General features: G+C 41.0%; 1 protein-coding gene across 4 annotated transcripts; it reads right to left on the bottom strand.

Annotated features, from left to right (window-relative positions):
- Positions 1–7: 7 nt before the first annotated feature.
- Positions 8–23,857, bottom strand: LOC119727466 (kelch-like protein 5). 4 transcript variants are annotated; one of them, XM_038199350.1, is made up of 10 exons: positions 23,580–23,857; positions 12,294–12,650; positions 10,981–11,177; positions 9,779–9,991; positions 8,307–8,496; positions 6,945–7,169; positions 6,140–6,302; positions 3,834–4,046; positions 2,917–3,088; positions 8–2,210 (listed from the first exon to the last, which is right to left on the bottom strand). In XM_038199350.1, exons 2-10 carry the CDS (start codon positions 12,613–12,615, stop codon positions 2,151–2,153), a joined length of 1,755 nt encoding a protein of 584 aa, XP_038055278.1. In that variant the 5' UTR covers positions 12,616–12,650; positions 23,580–23,857; the 3' UTR covers positions 8–2,150. The 4 variants fall into 4 exon arrangements, with proteins under 4 accessions (XP_038055278.1, XP_038055279.1, XP_038055277.1 ...); XM_038199351.1 differs by having other exon boundaries at positions 12,294–12,645; XM_038199349.1 differs by lacking the exon at positions 23,580–23,857 and adding an exon at positions 15,552–15,762.
- Positions 23,858–25,565: the final 1,708 nt, after the last annotated feature.

Below are 25,565 nucleotides of genomic sequence, written 5' to 3'. Positions count from 1 at the left end.
TTTTTTGGGGGGGGTGGGGTTTCTCATGATTTGGAGAAATGATTATGGTGAATAATAATATAATGTATGAAATATTCAAAAGCAATTTGGTATTCTCCGCTGAAATGATGATACAAAACGTAGAAATGACTTTTTAGGCAAAACTCGTCAAAACAAAACTTCCAAGAACCTGACTCAACAGAATACCACAAATCCTATCTGCAAAACCATTCCTGTTGTATTAAATGTACATGTTCTTTGTAATAGCGTGATCCAATTTAAAAAAAATGAAATTAAGTTCCCCTATTTAGGCCATTTTATAGTCCGAAGTCAATTTCTGGGTTAAACATAACCGCGTTATTCAAGTCTAAATAGGTGAATATGTGTACAAATATATAATAACAAATACAATAGCTATATCAAAACAATATCACTTTGGCAATGCTATATGGCTTAAAACGGTAAATACAGAAGAACAAAATAATAGTTGGAACGAAGTAACGAACCAATATCTTAATGAACAAACAGCCAAGATAATGTTGCATTGAGTTGTATGCAGATTGATAGAGTACGTGAAAATAACTTGCAAATAAATTATAAGTAGAGAGAACATGCATTTACATAAACATTGACATTTGAACTTAATAAGACTTTTAAAATATCCACGTTCTTGTATCAAAGGTGTTTCTTCCAAAAAACAAAAACAAAACCACATTTCTTAATAATACAATCGTATTTTGGAGGTGGGTTTGAACATAAGATAAGTAACAGAGTTGTGACGGCGAATGCAGCAATTGCATTGAACAATCTACGAAAAAAATCAAATAGAATTCTGGTTTACTGTTTACTTGTTTACCTTGAGTTGGAGTTGGAGAAAAATATATAAAAAATACACAACTTATACCCTGTGTGTTAATGCTTCCGACACAGATTGCACTATTGAGCAATGTTTTCAACACCAGAAAATGCTATAAATGTTAACTGTTACTTCAAATTCATTTTGTTATAGTTGCCTATGCTAATTTGTTGTACATGAAACATACAAATGTCTTTGTACAGCACAGATATATGTAAGAGTACAACCACCAAATAGTTACACCATTTTCATACATCTATATCATCTTACATCTACTGTTCAAGAAATGATGACATTCATTCATTTTACAATGTATCTTAAAATGCTAAGTATGAAAACATTACAATTTGACACTTTTGTATTGTAGAAAAGGTAATGCCGATGTTTACTGCGAAAATCTAATTCCAAAAAACGGAACATGGACTTTTTTTGATCTGGAAATTTGTCTCCCGTTCTCTGGTTTATGTCACTTATATCTATCAAAACTATTTCTGTTTTTTGAAAATAAATAGGAAATATCTTAAGGAATGCTCAACAGGGTTTCAATTAAAACTTTGGATTAGTAACTGACTCAACTAGTAAGGAATGCCTCTGACAAAGTTAACCCAGTTCATGACATAAAAATCTAATTTAACCAACTGGTGTACACTGAACTTAATCCCGTTAAAAATATTAAACCGGATTAAATGGGAACAATGTAAAGCACTGAACTTATTTAGCTTCAGCCATAAACTGGATTAAACTAGTTAACTTGTACACTTGGGAAGACTATCGGGAAGACTACTTAGGGAAGATTAATATATTCTCAAAATATATTTGGATGGTTTCAATGTAACCACGGTACAATGTTACCTCAATGTATTATTCAAATAATGGAGAAACTATTCATTTAGGCAGCATATGTTATACAAGCAGCTGTCTGAATGATAAATACTTGAATATAAATATTTAATAAGATACACAACTTGGTTTAAGTTACTTCTTTTGTGGACTCTGCGTAGTGTTACAATATATATATGCACTTAAAAGTTTTCCTTTAATGACAAGTAGCAAACTAAAACCCTTGTAATCCAGATGCTGACAATTTTACTAAATGCTGAAAAGGTCTGAAAATCTAATATTCTTTTTCCCAAAAGTCTCTGTGAAAAACAAAATGTTAAAATTTCGTCAAACAAAACCCTGTAATGATTTGCAAAAGACAATTTTGTTCCGAAGTACCAAAGCAGCATATAACATAAAACAGTAGTACACTGTATTTTGTCGTAGAGTAACCATTAACATCAGTCGTGTTCACCTTTGACCTCATGCATATTCATCAGGTGATAGGGACATGCACCACGCAGGTACCAGCCCTGCCAGTGTTCAGTGGAGACACCTATGTCAGGAAACAAAGAAACATGAAGTGAGTACAGTTTTGACCACCTGACCAAACGTCACGATTTAAAGGTATAGTCCATCATTTGTAATTTGTGCATTTTGTTCGTTTGAAGCAACAAAAGTGCTCAAATCTAAAGAAGGGTACTGGACAACTAACCTTGATAAAGTTTCAGCTCAGCTTCAGCTGTGTATTCCAGGAAAAACAGCATTCTGGGATCTTGATTTCAAATCAAAAGTTGCTGAATCATGTTTTGAATTGGGCCTGAATTCAGCGTCCGATACACCTTCTCACTGAGCCGATTGCAGCTACGCGATGTCGCGCACTGATCCGACGAATTATAGCAACCGAAGGCGCGCGTGCGTTGTGCTAATGCTTGCGCGCGCTTCACAGAATAACAAAACGAACTACTGATTTAAATTTCCTACGGTGCGTCTTAAGAAGCTCTGTTGGAAAGGCCTTCTTTCGTTGATTTCTTCAAAATGACAGCTTGCCATAAAGAATACTTTCACAGGGAGTTTAGTGCCCTTACTATCTTTCAACCAAGAATGTTTTTCAACAATAATTACGTCAGTTACTTTTGGGATAGCTGCGAATGATGGACTCTGGCTTTAATAAGTCAATGCAAACTGATTGATTGACAGACAGGAACCATTCAAAGCCAAAGACAGCCACACAAGAGACAAAAGCACCAAAGAAGACTTACATAGCTCCATTCACCAGTCATCGGGTCATAACTCTCCACAGAATTCAGGTAAGACTGACCGTCGTATCCGCCCACAGCAAAAATGCGGTTGCCAAGCACTGCCACGCCTACCGCATCCCGGCACAGACTCATAGGAGCAAGGGTACACCACAGGTCCGAGCGGGGGTCGTATCTGCAGAAAGGAAACAGGTTAGACAATCAAAGGCTGAGAATTAGAACGTTGAAATCAGTTTTGACAAATGAGTTTATTGCAACTGTGTTGTGATCCGGGATGCGAATATAAAGTAAATTGGATAGCTTCAATAATAATATTAATAATAATAATAATCGGCATTTAAGAATGCTCTTATTAGTAAACTAAATCACAGCGCTTACAGTATTATTACTACCCCTGATCATTGGGCCAATTAAACATTCCAAATACCATCTCAGCTCCCTGGGGAGTATGAAACTTGATGCTGCCTGTTAGGCACAAGCAAGCTTATTCAATCACAATAACCATCTCTGCCCTCACAGGTACCCATTTACTCCTGGGTGGAGAGAAGCAACGAGTGAAAAAGTGCCTTGCTCAAGGGCACACGCACCATGACCCCGGCTGGACTCGAACCCACAACCCGCAGCTTTACCCGCCGACCACGAATCCAGTGCCGTTAACCACGAGGCCACAGCACTCCACATAAATAATCGTAGTGCTTATAGCGCTTTCCACCGTATCAGCAATCTCAAAGCACTTTACAATCATTCCTAAGGAATAGCTTTACAAGTTGTGCATTCAAATATATGCGTCCTTAGGAAAGACGTTTTTTTCATTTAAACTAAAGTAATCTAATGAATGCTTTATGGGCCAAGTTCAGTAAATACCCTGGAAGATTGTGAATAATCTGGCAGCGTTATTAATGGAGCAGAAGTCTACATACCTCTCGACACAATCAAACTGTCTTGATGACTGCTGGCTGCTTGGTGTATCGTGCCCACCGATAGCATACAGACATCCATTACACACAGCCACACCGAGCCCACCGCGTCGCTTACTCATAGGAGAGCACATTGTCCAGCGATTGATATGAGGATCATAGACCTCTACTGTGCGCAGACAGGCGCTGCCGTCACGACCTCCAACAGCATACAGTCTGAATGCAGAAATGATATCAGCACAACAACGAAATGAGTGTATTCAGCCAAAATATTAAAGGTCTCTAAAGCCGTGTCCGCACTGGACTTTTTTTTTAAAGGTTTTACCGAGACCATGGTAAAATGTGACCACTGTCCGCACTTAGACTTTCGACACAATTTTACCCAGACCGCGTGGTAGAAGTGACCGAGATGTCGGTATAATGACTCACGCAGAAAAAAAATGCCGTTCACATTTTTTTCAGCCCCCGATACGCACAGTATAATATTACACATGCCATTAAAATGCACAATATAATCGTTACATGCGATATTATGTCATCTTGACACGCTAAATCTTGACGAAAATGCCTATATTTCTGACGCATTTGTGATGGACGACATCGAAGCCATGCCGCTGTACGATGTTCCGAGCAGCAGCTGTTCCATCGGTAATCGCTGGTTCCCACCGCATGCTAACAGAATCAAAGCTATGATGTAGGACCGGAACCAGTGACTGCGGCCTACGTACGGTGCCATGCAGACTACACGGCGCAACAGGACAAATTTGGATCGTAGAAAATACCAAACAAACATCGGTGGAGAAAAAGAATAACTGCAAAGTAATTCCCAGAACGTGATCTTGATCTTTTCTGTGTATGTATTTTTCGTTAAAATATATTTAGAACGAGATTTTACCGCTTGGACTTGACACACCGCAGCGTACGTGTTCCCACAAAATTTTCGGCCGCAGCACGTGTGGGATCGTGTTCCGTGCGGTCTCTGTATGTATACTGTAAGCACGATACTCGTGCTTGGGGCGGATGTACGCTTTCATGAGCCGCTGTTACCGACTCGCACTGTCCGCACTGGACTTATCGTCTCGGAAAAAGTGACCTGGTCAGTTTTCCCGGGCGCCTGGTCAGTTTTCCTGGGCAGCAGTTGGCCAGTAGAAGTAACCGCTGGACTCAGGAAAAGTAACTGAGAGGAAAACGTCCCAGGCTGTCCGCACTGGACTTAAAATGGGAAAAGTACCCATAGTCTCGGTAAGTTTTTCCAAAAAAAGTCCAGTGCGGACAGGGCTTAATTAGGGAAATATAAAGGTCTGACGATCACAAAAACTTGACTTGCAACAGTGTTATTTAAGCAAGTTACAATAATGACTTACACGATAAAATCATGTGACCGAAGTGTAAACGACTATTGGTGATCATAGAGGGTGCATCACATTTCAACCTTTCAAATCAGCGGCAAAACTGTTAATTTTTTTCAGAGGTACAGATTCTGCCAAAGTGCCAAGGTCGTATCATTACCACAAAAAAACCCCTTCCCCATCTCTGATTTTTCTTAGAACCAAACTTCTTTGTCAGAGTTAGTCACTTCACATCATGTTAGTACAAACTTCTCTCACGTTGCAGTAGAGGTCTTCCTCAAGACAAGTATGTTTAACCCTTTCATTACCACATTGTTTATTGACTTAGCTCTCCCCAGGACCAAATTGTTTGCTCAGTCATGCGGAAATCACTAGAGCGTGAACAAAATGACCACAAGTCCAAAACTCACTTTTTTCAACCCAGATTTTCACTGTCAAGGAGTGATTAAAATCATAGATGTTGTGTGTAAAGTTTTGTTCCTTGAACCTTACTCTTTTATGTGATGTAAAAATGAAGTCCATAAGTGCAAATATAAGAAAGTTATGCCTGTTTGTTCATCTGGTGATCATGTATCAGACTGCAAACCATTTCACCACATGACCAAATGGCACTCCATACCTCAAATTGCGTGTGGATACTTCTGAAGCACTTTTCTGAAATTTTGTAATGATAACACTATAAATAAACTACACCATTAGAACGATCCGAAAACACTCTTTCAGCTAGTATATAGTTGATGTATGGGCGGCCAAACATATCAACATACTGCCATTCAGAAAAGTAGTGAATATGTCTGTGTTGAGGGTGTTTTGTGTGTGGTTTCCTGGTCGACTAAAGTCGCCCATGGGAACCAGCAGGGGTCACTTCCTTGTCGACAAAAGTCGCCCATGGTAAGGAAAGGGTTAAGCAAAAGTTTCCAACAGTTGTTTGAAATACGGATTAATTTATTCAGGACTCACTTTCTATCTAGTACTGCTACTCCAACAGTACTACGAGGGGATGACATAGAAGCAACATAGCTCCACTGTTTGCTCTGCGGATCATATCTCTCCACAGAAGACAGGTAGCTCCAACCGTCATGGCCGCCCACGGCGTACATCGGGCCCTCAAGCATTCCAACGCCTAGGGTTAGAAATGAGATGCGTTTTACATTTTGTTATTTCATTTCTTGTTGCGGAGGTTGGCTTTGGCTGCACTTCAGTGGATTTCTTGATATCACAACTGAATTTCTGCTCAACACAGGAGTTAATCTTTAATCTAATTCTTTTGTGGTGTCTACTTATTGTGGGAAAATAGGGCTGCAACTTGCAGAGTTGTAGAATTTGTAGGTAATCATTTTTACTGTACTCATAATTCATCATTTAATTGTACTTGTATTTTTAACCCACACTCCCTAGCACTTCCTCAGGACTTCCCTGCTAAATCCAACAGAGTCCAACCGGACTTTCCTGTTCAATCCACTGTGCCTCATTTTCAGTTGTCTGCTGAATCCAACGGAGTCCAACATGGCGCTATAATGTGGTTCAGTTGCCTGCTGAATCCAACATTTTGCATGAGGAATGTACACAAGGGGTTAACTGCTCAATCCAACAGGCTCCATCGGGTATGTGACATAGTTGGATCCTGTTGGATTCAGCAGGGTTCGGGTTCAAGTAAATTTTGCTTTTGTGCACCAAAACACTTCTACATCACTCCAGTTACGTACAACACTCCACAATATGCCACTTTTTTAAAGGCTTTGGATTTCATGTTTTCCAAACTGACCTAAGCCATGTCTATGTGTACCCATCGGAGTCAGCATACTCCAAGACTTCCCCACAGGATTGTAGCACTCCACAGTATTCAAGGTCTTCAAACCGTCACGCCCACCGACAACGAAGAGTTTATCATGGCAAACAGCGACGCCAAACTGCAGTCTGCGGCCGCTCATGTTGCCAATGTGAGTCCAGGTGTTAGTACGCAGGTCATATTTTTCTATACTTGTAGCTCCTGAAAAAAAATTGATGGTCTACTCATTAAACTCATTGTTTTGATGATGCATGTTCTACGTCATGAAAGCATTCTGACAGTAGACTTAGCCATAGCTCTGGAAGCTTGTTTCAGAAAAGGCGTTATCTCTTGTTAAATTTAAACAAAAGTTTTCAGTTAATCTTGCAGAACCTATAAATTTGCCACAATTTCCCAGTGTTGTAGTCGAGTACTTTTTTCCGAGTACTGCCGAGTACTTAGCTTGCCGAATATGAGTTCGAGTACGAGTACTCATACCTCCGAGTATAAGAACAGGTCTCCGAGTACGAGTACTTGTACTTCTGAGTACAAGAACAGGTCTCCGAGTACGAGTACTTGTACTTCCGAGTACAAGAACAGGTCTCCGAGTACGAGTACTCGTACCTGCGAGTACAAGAACAGGTCTCCGAGTACGAGTACTTGTACTTCCGAGTACAAGAACAGGTCTCCAAGTACGAGTACTTATACTTCCGAGTACAAGAACAGGTCTCCGAGTACGAGTACTTGTACCTCGGAGTACAAGAACAGGTCTTTGAGAACGAGTACTTGTACTTCCGAGTACGAGTACAAGTACTTGTAATTCCGAGTACGAGTACGAGTACGGTACTCGCATTTCTGAATACAGCCATACGGCAAATGGTTCATTGTGCGTAATTGGCCCAGGCCCAGTCAGACCGATATGCAGACCCACTCACGGCTAGCTGTTAAATGTGTTTGTCCGGACTTGCACAGAGGAAAATCAGGAAATCTGGATTTCTCCACAAGCCAATCAACCATTTCAAACTGAAAGCATCGATAAAATAAGGCCATTGTAAGTAAAGCTATAACATTTTCCCTCCGAGTACTGCTTTTCGAGTACGAGTACTTTGATGATCGAGTACAATTTCGACATGTCGAGTACGAGTACTTTGCTGCCCGAGTACGAGTACCGTCATTTCGATTATGAGTACTTTTGACATTCGAGTACGAGTACAAGTACTCCAAAAAAAGTACTCGAGTAGTACTCGAGTACGAGTACCAAGTACAAGTACTACAACACTGCAATTTCCTTGCAATTTTTTTTTCAAGCATGCTACATGATGAAAGTTCTTTAGACAGGCAAGCTTTCTTCGTACATACCCTTAGTACTGTCCATTCCCCCTACAGCATACAAGGTACCCACGGTGGATTTGCGCGGTCGCGTGCGCGCGCTCTGCATGAGAGGGTGTCGTTCTGGTAGGAGATGATACCTCATGGCTTCAAAGATCAGACGTTGGCATTCTTCCTCTCCTTGGAATATAGTGTTGTTGTCGTTGATGTCACACAGAAACTGAAAGGACCAGACGAAGACAGTTACGTTCTTAACCCCTTAAGCACGGGTTATAATGGGGACATTCCTCCACACATAGAGCAAGTGGCCCGCATGACTGCACAGCCTTTGTGTGGTAGCGGGACTGCACAAAAGCAGCAGCTGTGGAACTACCCACTAGCCGTGTGCCACGGCATACCACAGCTGGCAACTGCATTCCAATGAGGATTAGCGGCCGCGGCCATGGCCGCTTCCCGGGCCCATGGGGTTAACAAAATCAGTGGTTATCAAAGAACAATCAACAATTTGCATAAAAAAAAAAGCTTCTTGAATTTAGTTATGCGATATTTAAATTATTGTAAACTGCATTGAATGTGTTGAGTTGCATAGAGCTACTAATCACACACCAATGGGAAGCATTTCACTTCGTGGCATTAGCTGCCAACCAGCCTGAAGCAACATAAGCATCATTACAGTTTGCTGGAAATCAGTTATTGTTCAAAGCCTTCTCAGTGTCATACCAACATTACTAAACTTCTTACAATGTTTTCAAGGCAATGCACTTGTTTGGTCAAAATGTAACACACTTAGAGTTTCCAAATGAGAACAACGAACAGAGAAAGTTCTCAGTTGGAACATTGGAATTGTCCAGAAATGCCAAATGTTCCCCATGAACACCATTTTGTTTCCAATAGGAATGTGCTGAGTTAAAGCTATAGTCCATCATTTGCAGCTATCCGAAAAGTAACTGGCGTAATTATTGTTGAAAAACATACTTGGTTGAAAGATAGTAAGGGGACTAAACTCCCTGTGAAATTATTCTTTCTGGCAAGCTGTCATTTTGAAGAAATCAACAAACGAAGGCCTTTCCAACGGTGCTTCTTAAGACGCACCGTAGGAAATTTAAATTAGTAGTTCGTTTTGTTTTTGGGCAAAGCGCGCGCAAGCGTTGGCACGACACACACGCGCACGTGGTTTCTATAATTCGTCGGATCAGTGCGCGACATCGCGTAGCTGCAATCGGCTCAGTGAGAACGTGTCGCGGACACTGAATTCAGGCCAAATTCAAAACATGATTCAGCAACTTTTGATTTGAAATTGAGATCCTAGAATGCTGTTTCTCTCGGAATGTACAGCTGAAGCTGAGCTGAAACTTCATCAGGTTAGTTGTTCAGCACCCTTCTTTAGATCTTGAGCACTTTTGTTGCTCCAAACGAACAAAATGCACAAATTACAAATGATGGACTATATCTTTAACAAAGAGAATTCTAAAAGTGAAGGGAAGTTCTGTAGTCCCCCTTACCTGTCGTGACAGTAGTGGCAGTCTTATGTGCGCCATAATCTTAGCGATGTACTTCCTACGTTCAGGCATATTGTGATTGACCCAGGACAGCAGAGCATAGTAGACAATCTCCTCATTAGGAACATTGAGATCGTCGCTGGCAAAGAGTTCACAGACGTCACTGGCATTCATCATCAGAAACTCTTTATTCATTGTTACCTCACAGAAATTCTCCTGATTGGATGAAGGGGAAAGATCAGTCATGTTACTGATTGGATGCTGAAAGGTGATGAATATTCATTAGTTGTCTTGACACATCTATGGGCAACCTTCAAGTTCAATAATAGCTCTGTACAGCTCTGTGAGTCAGTGAATGATCATATCCTTAGAAGCGGCTTGTTTGAATAGGTAATGAATATTCAAGTACAGTAAACTCCGGCTAAACCGACATCGTACATCACGTCAAATCGCTCAAGTCGGCCGTCTGACTATTAAGTCCCGATTGTTCGTTATGCATTTCCATTTAATTTTTTTATTTCCAAGTCGGCTTTTATACGTCGCCATGTCGCTCAAGTCGTCGTGTTACTCTTGGTCCCTTTCCATAAAAAGCAAAATCCTTTATATAAGTCGGCATTCAACAAATCACGCATTGGCATTGACTTCCTGTACTGTGGTTGGCGAAGTGTTGAGTGAAATGTGGTTTCGCACGGCTCGTGATCGCTGTATGTATCAGTGTTGAAAAAGGGTGTCCTACTGCATACATCGTATATGCATTGTGAACATATCAATACCAGTACCCCCTCTAGGCTGTACGCATGCGCTCTGTCCATTTTGGGGGTCGTCTTGTTGAATGACTACTGCTGCAGTCAATGTGTGCGTGGTATATACCGGACCACGCATGCATTTAATTTGTTACTGTGCACGTACATATGTATCGTGGTCTCCACTTCCAATACTCCAAACGTGATGATGCAATTCGAGGATTAATTTGCTGGATTCAACTCAAGCATTAAGGAAACAATCCAGGGTAAATCGAAGCCAATTAGTGCAATGAATCATGTGTGCAAAAGACCATTCATGTAAGCCGGCAAAAATGACGACTTACAGCAGATATCGGCATTCGCGTAAGTCGTCACAAATTCTCGGGTCCCGAGAGTGCCGACTTAGCCGGAGTTTACTGTATGAATATTCAAATAGTAAGCAAGATAAATGAATATTCATACCATAGTGTAGTTGTGGGCAACCCTGAGTAGATCCGGGCAGCTCTGTGAATCAGCGAATGATCGTATGCCAAGGCAGTTAGATGGATGAAGCTGCTTGACAAGATACCCACAGCAGGCCTCCGTCACCTCAGACAGCTGCAACATGCAACCCGTGGCTAAGAGATTCTCAACATTCTCTTCCTTCAAAAGAATCTCTCCTGTCAGGAAAATCAAATCAGATTTACATGCTAGTTAGCAATCTGTGCACTTGCTTTTTCAGGGTCTGTAATAGCAGCATCAGTCCCATGAGTTCACTTCCACAATAAGCTATGTTGGGAAGACGTCCTGATTTTTAAATATTAAAATCAATTCAAAATTTAACCTGCATTGTCTTCCAATGACAGTGATTTCAATTCAGGCTATTCACAATGCAGTGCGCCACCAAGATTTTGCCATGGAGAGTCCATTTTTCAAGTTTACGGTTGACAAAACATGGCCCATTTGAATGAGTGTCAGTAGACAATTTGAGCTAATTTGTTATAGATTGGGACATGCCCCCTTACAAAAAAACACCGTAATGAAAAAAAAAAAGGGCAAACATATTCTCGAATCGTACGCTTACGAAACTACTGACCGGAAAAACTAACAATTTCAAATGTCCTGCCCTGCGAATTTGTCGACCATTTCCCACAATGCACTGGAACAAATGGACTCTCCGTGGCAAACTCTTGGTGGCGCACTGCATTGTGAATCGCTCGAATTGGGAATGTTAATATCTGTGTTGTAACTGTACTTTGGTCTATACTATCGTAAATACTTTATCAAGTTAACCATTCGGGGTTTTAATTCCGTTTGAAGATATCTTATTTACAGTCACAGGAACATGAACCTTTTCTTTCCCCTACAACACATCTGGTTTGAGGTAAATAACTTAAGGAAGCACGGCACAGTTAATTCGGGCGATTCACAATGCAGTGCGCCACCAAGAGTTTGCCGTGGAGAGTCCATTTTTCAAGTTTACGGTCGACAAAACACGGCCCATTTGAATGAGTGTCAGTAGACAACTTGTGCTAATTTGTTATAGATTGGGACATAGCATTCTGTCCCCCTTACAAAAAAAACCACCATACTGAAAAATAAAAGAAAAGAAAAGGGCAAACAGAAACTCTCTAATCGTACGCTTACGAAACTACTGACTGGAAAAACTAACAATTTCAAATGTCCTGCGCTGCGAATTTGTCGACCATTTCCCACAATGCACCGGAACAAATGAACTCTCCGTGGCAAACTCTTGGTGGCGCACTGCATTGTGAAACGCCCATATTGATAATGACCTGTGTAGATGTATTGAATGCACGCCTTTAATGCATGAGGGTCCAGATCTCTCAGTTCGACCTCCCCTGCCGTCGCTTCAACGACATCATTAGTGAACATAGCGGCAAAGTAATCGGACACAGCACACAGGACCAGCCTATGAGCTGGGATACGGACGTCACCAGCCTTCAAAACGACATCCGTCAGCTGCTTGCGTTGCAGGTAAACCTGCATTTTGTTGAAGGTCCGCTCGGCGTGGTTTAGAGAGCAAAACTTCTCTCCATCGGCGGATATAGGATCATCCATGATGGCCACGAATGGACAGGGCAGTTCACATGTCATTGGAGAGATGGCACTGCTGGCAGTTTGAGCCTGATCTACAAAATTTTCAAAAAACCTGATTAAATCATCACATTCATTCATTCATTCATTCAATCATTCTTTATCATTTTTAGGCAGTGTATATTTTGCCGGAGACGGCAAACCTTTAGTAAACGTTAGTTTGCCGGATATGCACTGAACATGCGCAGTTACTGTTTTTTTGTACTCTTAACAATTTCCGGTGACAAGTTTTAGTCTGGCTCCATGCCAAAATTATCGTTGTTACCTCGTATTCACAAGATGGGATTCAGACCATTTTATAATTTCGGACTTTATTTCCCTTTTAAAAAAAATCCTCCAGAGCCACAAATCTGAAAAAGAAAATGTAAAACTCTGCAAAAAATGTTTGAGACATGTTAAAATAATGAAAGAAGAATACTCTTATTTATTTGGGGATGAGAAAAAAAACCTTAAAAATGTGGTGCGGTTGGAATCGAACGCGAGTCATCCCGCTTACTAGAGCCTTTGCTTAACCACTACACCAAACGTGCTACACAACTTTTAGTGGGAATTTAATACATCTTATAATTCAGCCCTATTTTAAAGAGTACAGCGCCCTCTGTTGATATGGATTGCCGCCGGCAAACCTTTAGTAATCGTTAGTTTGCCGTCATTACCTCCGGCAAAATATCCACTACCTTATTTTTACCACATCTTATTTCATTAAGTGACAAGGCATAAATGGGTACTTCCATAAATCAGGGGTCCAAACTTGTGACATTTTGGTTTCTCTGTTACACCGTGAACCATTCAGGTTTTTTGCACGTAATGTTATAACAGCTTTAATAATGAAACATTTTTGAATATTTGAATAGTATGTTATATATGAACAGTATAGTGTACTGTACAATCTACAAACTGTTTCATGAAGTTATATACGTGCAAAAACGCTGAATGGTTCACGGTGTAACAGAGACACCAAAATGTCACAAGTTTGGACCCCTAGTTTATGGAATCACCCATATACATACGTGTAGTTTTAGATATTCAGAAATTAGAACTGGTTTTACAAAATATATTTATACATTTTGGGCGCATTATTTTCAAATTAGAGATGATGGAAGGGGATCCCCAAAAAGCGGAGCTTGTCGAGTAGGGATCCCCTTTCAAGTGTACGTGTAATGTTTGCATCGTCAAAAAAAACAGACAGTGGAAAAAACCTCTGATTTCTCAAAGTAACTGTCGGTTTGAGGTCCTAAAACCATTGTTAACAAATTTTATAAGACTTATGGATCACCAAGGGAAAGTGGAATAAGCAATTCGTCTATCACAGGGCCAAACCAAATGCCATAGCGTTACGAAGACCCACAAAATGACAGTGCTAGAAAGGCACTGTACTAAACTGTACTAAAAAAAGTACTAAACTGGGCCCATAACTACACGATGGTCCTACTTGGTATAATCAGTGCAAGGCATGATAAGTAAAAAATGTTGCAACCTGACGCCACTTCACCGGTTGTGTACAAAGTCTATGGAGAGTCAAGAAAATTGTGTATTTCCTAACAAAATTGGAAATGTTTCTCATGGTCGCAGCTTCACGTTTATGAATCCTTTTTGGCACAATTGCAGAATACCCCGCCACTCGATCTATCCACCTCGTAGCCGGCTACAAGGTCACGGCTGATTGACCTCAATAAACATTCTCAGCCCTACTTGTATGCACTATCATGACTATGCGTCAAGCTCCATTGCACTCCCACTTCGTGACCGCGTAGCCGCCAACAGGGTAGTTGGTTTGGACTTAGAATTTTTTCAGCAACTCCCATTCCTTTTGTGTTGCTTCGTTCTCAAGCATATTCAAGGGGACTCCCACTCCGTAGCCTCGTAGCCGCCAACAGGGTGGTTGGTTTGGACTTTGAATTTTTTTCAGGAACTCCCATTCATTTTGTGTTGCTTCGTTCTCAAATAATGGACCCCCACTCAGTATCCGCGTAGCTGGCAATGGACTTGAATTGTTTCTTTTGCAGTGATTCCAACCTCGTAGCCAGTGATTTTAGGGGTGTATTTCCGAGTGGCGGGGTATTCTGCAATTACTCCTCATTTTTGCAATGACTGGCCAATTAAAGTTCAAAGGCTTCATTGAGATTGAAAATGATAGGTCTATATTACTTCTGAAATCCACCCAGAGAAGGCTTCTCTGACGGAGAGAAGCCTTCTGATTTCATCAGTAGGCCTAGGCCATTATGAACATGATGAAGAAAGAAATCAATGGTTTTCCCATGATTATAATGCAAGTGGTATCTGCGAGAAGGATAATGAGTTGATCAATATTCCGAACGTCTTCCCTTTCTCCTCCATCCCCCCCCCCCTTCCGCCCGCGTAATTTTTATTCCTAGGAGGGTTAGGGGCAATGTCATGAATAATTCATGTTTATCCATGAGAACGGACAATGACATCAACAGCATTGTTGTTAGTTACTCAACTAGTTACAATACATTAAAGCATTTTAAAGAACGGTTGTCGTCGAGCTACCACACAGTAGCCTAGTGGATAGCGAGATGAGCTATGGATACAAAGATCCCTGGTTCAAATCCACGTCGTCGCTGCTCATTTTCATCAGCTATTTTTCTTCTCCAAATTTATCACTGAGATAATTTTAAATTAAGGGGAAAATAGATCGAGAACCTAAGTCTTGCAATGATTCAAAGGAAACACTGAATTATTCATGACAATGCCCCTAACCCTCCTAGGAATACAAATTACGCGGCTTGTCCCACTTCTACCATGTCTACTACTACTACTAGTACTAGTTCCACTCGGCGGTGAAAAAAAATGCCTCATTTGGAGCTCATGATAACACACCTAACCCTACCTCTTATCCATTATTAAGCAAAAACAAAACGCAATGCTATGATAACATGCGATGGTAAAACTTAACAAAAACAAAGCCTGCTTACGGTGATTTCTTCAGCTTCGTTTTATTTGTATTTTACAGCGTATGCAAATACGCGACTGGAACATCGCTTTATATTCAGCCCTTGGACGTGTCCCCTATATTCCGATGGTTATCATGCCATTGGTGAAGTCAAGGATTCAGACTGATTGACAATAGGAAAAAAATCGGATGGCAAATAACAGATTGGCGGCGCCCTTTAGATTTTATAGTCTTCTTATAACTGAACCAATTCAAGCCCCATTGAAAACAGTGTAAAATCAACAAAGTTCAGGGCTAAATAACATGCAAGCCGACATCACTGGGGTTTCTCAAACAAAAATTAAATTATTGTCTTGTACTTCATCTTTTCATTTCTTTTCAATTTTGGGTAGATTATCCGATTACATTTTTAAACATTCACACCAAAACAAAATCACCTCCCGAAAAGTGATAGTTCCCAAGCCTGCATGTAGCCGTTTTACAAGTGGCATCCTTCCACTTTCTCAGGCAAATAGGACTCATTTTTCAACCGTAATTTTATCAAGCCTGCCCTCAGATGGAAGCCCAAAAACCAGGGAGTTGATCCTTGGCTATCTGTTACCCGCTCTGCAAAAATGAGTCTGATGTCGCATAGCTTGAACACAATTCCACCGTTTTTTAAGCCAAACGGTCTCCGTTTTCAAAAGAAACTGTGGGGTCACTTTTTATGCTAATCAGCTCGCGTAGAAATTCTCACTTGAATTAGTTCACTGCACCCTTGTGGGTGCAACCCTACAAGAAAATTCCCATAGACACTAGTGCAAAATGCGCATACTTCAAAATTATTTTTTTAAATACTCAAAACTCTCACAGGTATTCACAGGAAAATGATGATCAACATGTCATCTTTCATTTTCTTTTCATTTTTTGGTTGGTTGACCATTGACTTTTCGAGATATTCTCACCCATGCCAAAGAAGACGACTCCTATTTTCCCCCAAGCTTGAAAAAAAAAACAGTCCCTCCGCAACAAAGCAAAATAGCGCCACTTTCGATATCGAGCCCAATAGCATCCAAAATGCTCAGAATTGGAAGCCCCATGTCCGGGCAAGAGGTTCATTACCATATCTTTTCAATTCCCCAATTTTATGGCTATCAAAACTCTGTAATATCCCCGACTGACTGACTCCCCGACTGACTGACTGAGAGACATGATGATTTGTTGATCTGCTATCCCGCAGCTTGCAGCTATACAAATGCCGATTGTCGCAGAGCGGACCCTAGTGCGCCGCTCTACTCAGACCAAAAATCAAGGAATAACTCAAAAGAACAGAGGACTCAACACAAGATTTATCAATCACAAAATTAAACCATTTATTACGAGAAAGAAATAAACCAAAATTAAATTATTATATACATCTGTTTGATTACCGGCCAAAATTATGTTCACAGTTTGTGTCCCCAGAATGTTTTAGTGTTCGCGTTACATTGCCTCATTACAAACAACGTAATTATGACACAGCTCTATTTAGTACAATATAAGTATGACACAGCTCTATTAATTACAACATAAGTATGACACAGCTCTATTAATTACAATATAAGTATTTGGGTCCGGCTTGAGCGTCGCCGTGGGACGATTCCCCCTTTGAACTTGAGAGCTTGAGAAACCGGTCTGCTGCAGAGGTAGGCCCCCTACGCACCGACCATCGGAGAGTAGGTGGAGGTTCACGTCACGTCAAACTTCAGTGAAAGTGAAGGGCAGTGGCCGCCCCGCTAGCCATCGTATAGTGGGGGGGGGGGGGGGGGGGGGGGGGGCAATGTACTTCCGTTGGCATGTCATGTTAATTTATGGCAACCATTATAAATGTAATCTTATGAGTCCTGAGAACAAGAAAATTGATGTTGCCATTTTTTCCATTGACCTTTAGTGACCTTGACCTGAGGTCAAAGTTCATGGGTCATTTTCACCTAAAATTTGCCTTTCGGAAGGGTTTGCGAAGATTTTCCAGGCAAGTGAGCACACATTGTATTTGGTTGAGAGTTTCTCCGTTATAATAAATGTTATTAATAATGTATTCATGGGTTTTCCTGAAGAAAACATGGGAAAATGTCACTTTTGCCCGAAAAGGGCCGGGTTGTTTTTGACCATCTCACGCAGATTCCGCCCCCCCCCCCCATGACCTCGGCCATCGAGTGACGAAAAATTATGAAACTCGGTACATGCATAGAACAACTTAACATGAACAAACCCAAGAAATTTCATGACTATGGGTCAAAGGGTTTTGGAATTACGGCCAATTAATTATTCATAAGCACATATGGTAATTCAAATGTGTACACTACGTATATGGGGAAATTCAGTTTTGACGGAGGGTAGCGCCGAAAATATTTCGCTGCGCGGCAACCTGTGTTTCTAATTTTATGTTTTTGGTATCAAAAGATGTGCAAGACTCGAGGCTAAAAAGTCAGGACAGCTCAGGCCGCGAAATAAATAACTTTTCAAGAGTATTGCGGAAAAAGTTGAAAGGGGGGGGGGGAATCTGCCCCCTTTTAGGGCCAAAATATGACCAACCCTTTAGGGCCTGGCATCTTAATATGAAATGTTGTAAAGTGTCCTCTGCAGTACCGCACTCACACAGGGTGTTTGTCGGTTGAGGAAAATCCCCACTTCTTCATGGTGCTTTTGGTGCGAGCCACTCCAGAGCGGAGGTGATTTAAGCACCTCCAGGTCTTCCATCCTAATGCCACCGCCACAATCCACAAAACAGCCCAAGCCACGCATAATTATCGGCGATTTAATAGCCACAGTAGCATCATTGGCTATCATTCCAGCACAGACGTCGACGCTTTTGAATCGCTTGCCGAAGCAAGTCAACTGAGCCTTATTCACAATCAGGCATGCAACTTTTCCTCGGATCAGCTGATTTCCTCTTTTTTTATTCTCATTTCTGCCATTCAAAATTGAAAATCACTGTACAAAGTCTTCTGAATTTAGGAATTTCCTCTTTTTTGTTGAGTTTACAGTTGCATGCCTGCACAATGCGAAACTGTCGAAGTTTTTCCATAGTGGCGGCTGGAGATAAAGTTTCAACCCTGCTCTAGCCCTTGTGAGCCACAACATCGCCTCACTTAGCAACAAGATGGTCCTTGACCCCATTCCAAAGACCCGACATCGCCCTATTGGAATCAAAGTGACTGCTGCTGTCTCTTTGCAACAATTCCATTCCACCGCTGTTTCAACTTAGTAAGGCCAACTGTGAAGGCTTCACCAATGAGCTCAAACACCATCTAGCTGACATTGATCCAACCCCTGAATACTATGACACCGGTTTGTTGATGTGGTGGTGCAAGAACATCCCTACGGGCTGCCGCACTGATTACATCCCCAGCAGCATCCCGTAGTGCTGAACTTTACAGGAAATAGAGACACTTGTATGAAAACGACTCTCTTGCTGTCGATACCATCTCATCTTGGGAGAACAGCCATATCAGAACAGCTTCAAAGCTTGTGGCAAACCCTTGTGGTAACCACCAATATGGCCAAGAAGCCAATATGGCCTCCAAGCCTGGAGTATAATATAAAAAAAAAGCTCAGCCAAGTGAACAGCATTGTAACATCACCGCCAACCAAATAGCCCACAACAACTGCTATTTAAATGGTAAAGTGCCACGCGACCGAAAGCCAAGCTCCGCCAGAAAGACCCCGCCATCGACCTTATTGGCTTCATCAAATCCTTCTCTGCTAATGAACTTGCGACTGGCATAAATAAAGAACAGGAAATCAACCAAACTGGATAACATTTTCACCAAAGAACTGAAACATCTTGGACCAAACGCCTCAAATTGGTTACTCCAGCTCATCAACACCTGCCTCGCCACACAAACAATACCTAAAGTGTGGCAAAAGTCGAAGGTCATCGCCCTCTTAAAACCCGGAAAAGACCCAATGCATGTCAAAACTTATCGTCCCAAAGTCACACTTTCAAGTTGCTGGAATATTTCCTCCTCAACCTTCTTGCCTCTTCATTGAGAAACAACTGATACAGGAACAGGCAGGCAGGCTTCCGTCCCGGCAAATCTACAACGGGACAGCTTCTAAACCTCACTCAGTACATTAAGGACTGCTTCCATCAGAAAAAATATATCACCGGCGCTGTCGTTGTTGATCTTACAGCTGCTTTTGACAGTGTTAACCGTTGCTGACTCCTTCAGAAGATCCTGGACATGACAGCAGACCTGACCCTTATCCAGTTTATTGGTGTTCTATTGAAGAAACAACGTTTCTTTGTAGTATTCAAAGGCAGAGTAGAGTACGTCTTCAAAGGAACGGTCCCCCAAGGGAAGACGTTGACCGATGTTCTTGACCAGTCACAGCAGTGCTTCACTGTGAGTCACTTGAAAGCGATCAACCCTGCTATTAAGACCCAAGTGTGTGCCTCCTGGGTTGACCAGACTGGTGGCGTCTCCCCCACTACATGAGATGCCAATCAAGCCTGCAGAAGCCTTACCTGCAGGATCCAATGCAGGATGGAAGACCTGGAGGTGCTTAAATCACCTCCGCTCTGGAGTGGCTCGCACCAAAAGAAGTGGGGATTTTCCTCAACCGACAAACACCCTGTGCGAGTGTGGTACTGCAGAGGACACTTTACAACATTTCATATTTAGATGCCAGACACTAAAGGGTTGGTCATATTTAGGCCCTAAAAGGGGGGGGGGGCGGATTTTCCCTCTTTCAACTTTTTCCGCGATACTCTTGAAAAAAATTATTTATTTCGCGGCCTGAGCTGTCCTGACTTTTTAGCCTCGAGTCTTGCACATCTTTTGATACCAAAAACATAAAATTCGAAACACAGGTTGCCGCGCGGCGAAATATTTTCGGCGCTACCCTCCGTCAAAACTGAATTTCCCCATATACGTAGTGTACACAATTGAATTACCATACGTGCTTATGAATAATTAATTAGCCGTAATTCCAAAACCCTTTAACCCATAGTCATTAAATTTCTTGGGTTTGTTCATGTTATGTTGTTCTATGCATGTACCAAGTTTCATAATTTTTCGTCACTCGATGGCCGAGGTCATGGGGGGGGGGGCCGGAATCTGCGTGAGATGGTCAAAACAACCCAGCCCTTTTCGGGCAAAAGTGACATTTTCCCATGTTTTCTTCAGGAAAACCCATAAATACATTAATAATAACATTTATTATTATGGAGAAACTCTCAACCAAATACAATATGTGCTCACTTGCCTCGAAAATCTTCGCAAACCCTTCCGAAAGGCAAATTTTAGGTGAAAATGACCCATGAACTTTGACCTCAGGTCAAGGTCACTAAAGGTCAATGGAAAAAATGGCAACATCAATTTTCTTGTTCTCAGGACTCATAAGATTACATTTATAATGGTTGCCGTAAATTAACATGACATGCCAACGGAAGTACATTGGCCCCCCCCCCACTAGCAGGTGAAAGTTGCGTTTTTTACATATTGCTGACACTTGATCGCTCATGGATATATGGCAGTCGAGGATTACACCTAGATTTCTGCACTTGGAGGATGACTGAATTACAGTTTCACCAATGACGATGCGGTAATACTGTGAGTAATCGTTTTGGCTGACAAAGTGTGCAATTGAGAGTCTTTTGGTGGGGTATGCCTGAGATCAAAATCACTTGTGAAATGCGATCAAAACCTCGGTTTGCTCCATAATTATACTCCCCCGATCAGTCGGCACTATTTTGGAGCTATACGGCACTATTTTGGAGCTATTTTACGGCGGGAAAAAGACTGTTAATAGTAGTAGTAGAAACATTTATTCAATGTTGCCATTTCCACACAATAAAATGTTACAATGCCGTGTAAACATTATTATACAGAATAAAATGCAATGAATTATGTAATTGTGTATTTACGCTTACTTGAACAGAATGCTCGTAAAATGAGGATTTTGTTTTAAAATTAATATTTAATTATGGTTTTCCCAGTTACTTCAACAATTGTATAATATAGCATTCCTTGGAAAGATACTTTAATTTCGTTCCAGAACGTCGTTGGGCTCCATTGTTTATTCCGAATTCGAATGTAATTCCTATTATGTCTCCAGTGTAATTCGCAAATATAATATAAAGCATTCAGATTCGTCCACGTTTCGGGAAATTCGTCTAATGTGGAGATAGGTGTTGAATTAAAAAAACATGCTTTATTATTTTTTTAATTTGTTATTCGTAGTTTCGTTTCCTTTCGTTTCCTTTCGTTTCCTTTCGTACTTTCGTTTCGTTTCGTTTAGGTATATGTTCTGATACCTTTATATTTGCGGGCCGCGTTCCTGTACTTCTGTCAGAAGTCAGCACAGTTAATCAAAAGACATCGTCGGCAATGTTTTTTTTTAGTTTTTTTTTATTTTCGTCTTTAAATCTCTTCGTACATTTCTGTTACTGAATATATTGTAGTAAATTTTGTAATAAATTGTGTGTAGGGCCTACCTATATTTCCTATGAATCCCAAGTAAAATTAATACAATAAATTAATGCAAAATTATATTGAGCATTATTTTCTCTCGCCCATTGTTGAAAGTCTCGAACGAGACGATGATGGATCCATAATTTTACCTGATTTCAGTGTTCCTTTTTTTCTCAAAGAGAGAAAATTTATTTTGTCTGACAAGTCTTGCTTTCTGGTAGTAGGCCCTACTTTCAAACCTGTGAAATCATTGGCTGTTGTTGACTAAACTAATCACTCTTGCAAAACACAGCATTGTTAATATTGTTTGTAAAAAATAATGAGGAAGTTTGAGGGGAAAAAAAACAATGACTATACCGGTACATGTTTTTGAACATTTTGAAATAGGCCTATATACCTTTTGTCCGGAACAGCAATGTGTTTACAATCTATCCAGTTCCCTTTCCCACACAGTTCCTGAATAAATTAACCTCGAAAAAAATACACTTTTTTGTAAATTTCAGTTGCCAGTAGGCACTGAGAGCTATGGGTTTATTCTAATAAACTGTTATGTTGAGAAATTGACTCCTACTTTTTTCACTTTAGTCATGAAACTTCTTGGGTTTGTTCATGTTATGTTGTTCTATGCATGTACCAAGTTTCATAATTTTTCGTCACTCGATGGCCGAGGTCATGGGGGGGGGGGGGCCGGAATCTGCGTGAGATGGTCAAAACAACCCAGCCCTTTTCGGGCAAAAGTGACATTTTCCCATGTTTTCTTCAGGAAAACCCATAAATACATTAATAATAACATTTATTATTATGGAGAAACTCTCAACCAAATACAATATGTGCTCACTTGCCTGGAAAATCTTTGCAAACCCTTCCGAAAGGCAAATTTTAGGTGAAAATGACCCATGAACTTTGACCTCAGGTCAAGGTCTCTAAAGGTCAATGGAAAAAATGGCAACATCAATTTTCTTGTTCTCAGGACTCATAAGATTACATTTATAATGGTTGCCAAAAATTAACATGAAATTTCGACGGGAACCCAAATCTGAACATTGGCCCCCCTACTAGTAGGGTAGGATTACGGGAAGCCCTGTAATATCAATAAGTACATTCCATGGGCGTCGCCAGGATTTTTTCTAGAGGGGGGCAAAAAAAATGTTTGCCAAAAAATGCTTGTATTTCTCAACACATTCTCGATTTATCAGTTTTAGAGGGGGGCAGGGACATTTTGCCCCCCCCCCAACTCATTAAATTTACACCACTTTGTCTTCGCGCCTCTTTTTCTTTCTTTTTTCTTTTCTTTTTTTCTTCCTTTTTTGTGTGTGGCTTTTCCAGGGGGGGGGGGGGGCAAGTGCCCCCCCCCCCCCCCTTGCGACGCCCATGGTACATTCTAATAAACATGCGGGTTGGGCCAACATTTCACATTCAAGAAATACACAGGTTATAAGTTGGTGAAATATTACAACTTCACACAATGAACACGGTTTTTACTTTAAATGCACAAGTTTCTTACACCATGAAACGGCATTCATCATAAATGAGAAAATACAGATTTTTCCCAAGTATACACTACACACTACACAATAAATGATTATACATTACTAATAATAATAATTACTCACACGGCGTTCGGTTTCGTACGGGCCTATCCGTGGGTCTGGCGTTCCCGGGAGATTGCGATGCGGTAATAACACAATGGGCCTCAATCGCCCACAAGCGGGATTTTTAAAAACTCCCCTCTAAAAGAGGGTACAAGAAGTCCGCCCGACACGCAGCCTTCGGCGGCTCCCAACTCGACAGCCTCAGCGCTGAAGGTCCACACCCATCCGCTTAGCGAACACCCAACCCGGCGAGACACACTCACTCCGGCTCCCGTACCGCAAAACTCAATCCGAAAAAACGTGGGCGAGGGTTTTATACCCCTCCCCGGAATGCCAGTTACCCGATTAACCCAGTTCTGAATACAAACTTACTGGAGCTTGCACCACGACTGAGCCCCACATGGGTGCAAGCCCGGAATAGGTATGCAACAAAGGGACAAGGAATTACGATTTGCATAACTCATCTAGCATCAACCTCAGATGTTACATAACACTTTACGGGAGTACAAATTTAGTCTACTAATAAATTAACTCGGAAAATAAAAGGAATAATTTTAACACGTCTTGTGACACCGATTTTGTTTCAATCTTTTTTAAAACAATTGCTAGCCACCCCCACTTTCCTTAATTACTGTCCCCAAGTGACCTTGCACGGAATGAAGAGTGTTGCAATTACAGTTACAAATTGAATCTCAGCAGTAGTCTAGGACTGAAATTTTACTCTGTTTTCTCAGTTTATGTAACTACAATAATAATATCTTCAACTAGGCAAATACAGATCGTTTGTTGAACAAACACAATGAACATATCCGTGGTAAATCTGTTGTAAATCAATTCGTGAGATTTAGTTAGAGGCCAGGGGTGCACTTTCACGAATCCATCTATTAAAAGGGGATAAATAGAATCTACAAGTATTAACAAAAACCAGTTGTTTCACTTGCCTTTCTACTTAAACAGTTTTAGACCAAATTTAAAAATTATTATTATTTATACGGCCAACAAATGAACAAAAGTACAATGTCAAAGCAAATAAAAATCAGATAGTAAACAAAAAATGGAATTGAAAAGAATGACCAGACAAGACTGAAGACTGATGCGAGTAGGAATGGGTTGGTGGGAGGGGGGGGGGGGGAGGGTGGACAGTTTGACAGGGGAGAGGAGATAGAGGGACAGAAAACAAGAACAATATAACATTTCAAACCGGCCAGGGTAAACAAAAGTGTACTTAAACACTGTAGCCCTAAGGCCTGCCTACCCATGCTCGAAATGTCTACACAAAAAATAAATAGAAAACAATGCAAATAAAAATATATAAATGAAAAGAAAATGAAGGAAAAAACAACAAACAAACAAACAAACACCCCAACAAACAAACCAAAACAACCCAACAAACAAACACCCCCAAAACATACAAATGAAATGCTGCTGAAAAACAAACACACAAGCGGAACTAGAGATTTACACATAAATATTAATATCAGGTGAGCACTATAGAAAAGTTATCCGAGATCTTGGAAGTGATCAGACAGACTTCTTTTGAATGAACTTAAAGAGCCAAGTATAACCGAGTCTTTAATATGAGATGGAAGTTTGCTCCAGATGCGTGGAAATGAATGGGTGATGGAGTTCTTGAGGGCAAGAGTTCTGGCATACTGTTGGCTGAATATCACATGATCTAGGTGGCGAGTGTTTACTGTTATATTACTACAAACAGAATGGCAGTCAATAAGTCCATACAGACACTTCACTACATATGTGATGGACTGCTTGCTCGTCTGTTCTCCAAAGACATCCAGTTCAGGGCTTGAAGTCTATCCTCGTACGTTACGGTTCCCCTGGCAACCTTCAGACACATCCTGCTGGCCCGCCTCTGGTATTTGTAGGTTGAAGTGATGCTTACAGGCTAGGAGTGTCGTTGAGGATATCAAAGTGGGGGGATCAATTTGTTTCTTTGCTCGCGAAATGTGGAGAACCTTAGTTTTCCTTAGGTTGAGCTGCATGCCGTTC

This window comes from Patiria miniata, unplaced genomic scaffold (genome assembly GCF_015706575.1).
Source record: "Patiria miniata isolate m_02_andy unplaced genomic scaffold, ASM1570657v1 HiC_scaffold_20, whole genome shotgun sequence".
Lineage (NCBI taxonomy): Eukaryota > Metazoa > Echinodermata > Asteroidea > Valvatida > Asterinidae > Patiria > Patiria miniata.
Note: the sequence above shows the minus strand (reverse complement) of the source record. Positions and strands in the feature narration are given on the sequence as shown.

What these genes read in the sequence shown, in the direction of transcription:
- LOC119727466 (XM_038199350.1), bottom strand. Translation starts at nt 12,615, where the DNA reads ATGACATGTGAACTGCCCTGTCCATTCGTGGCCATCATGGATGATCCT. An exon ending in CATTCAATACATCTACACAG is followed by an intron (nt 11,178 to 12,293) that starts GTCATTATCAAT and finishes TTTTCCTGACAG; the next exon opens with GAGAGATTCTTTTGAAGGAA. An exon ending in TTGCCCACAACTACACTATG is followed by an intron (nt 9,992 to 10,980) that starts GTATGAATATTC and finishes TCATCCAATCAG; the next exon opens with GAGAATTTCTGTGAGGTAAC.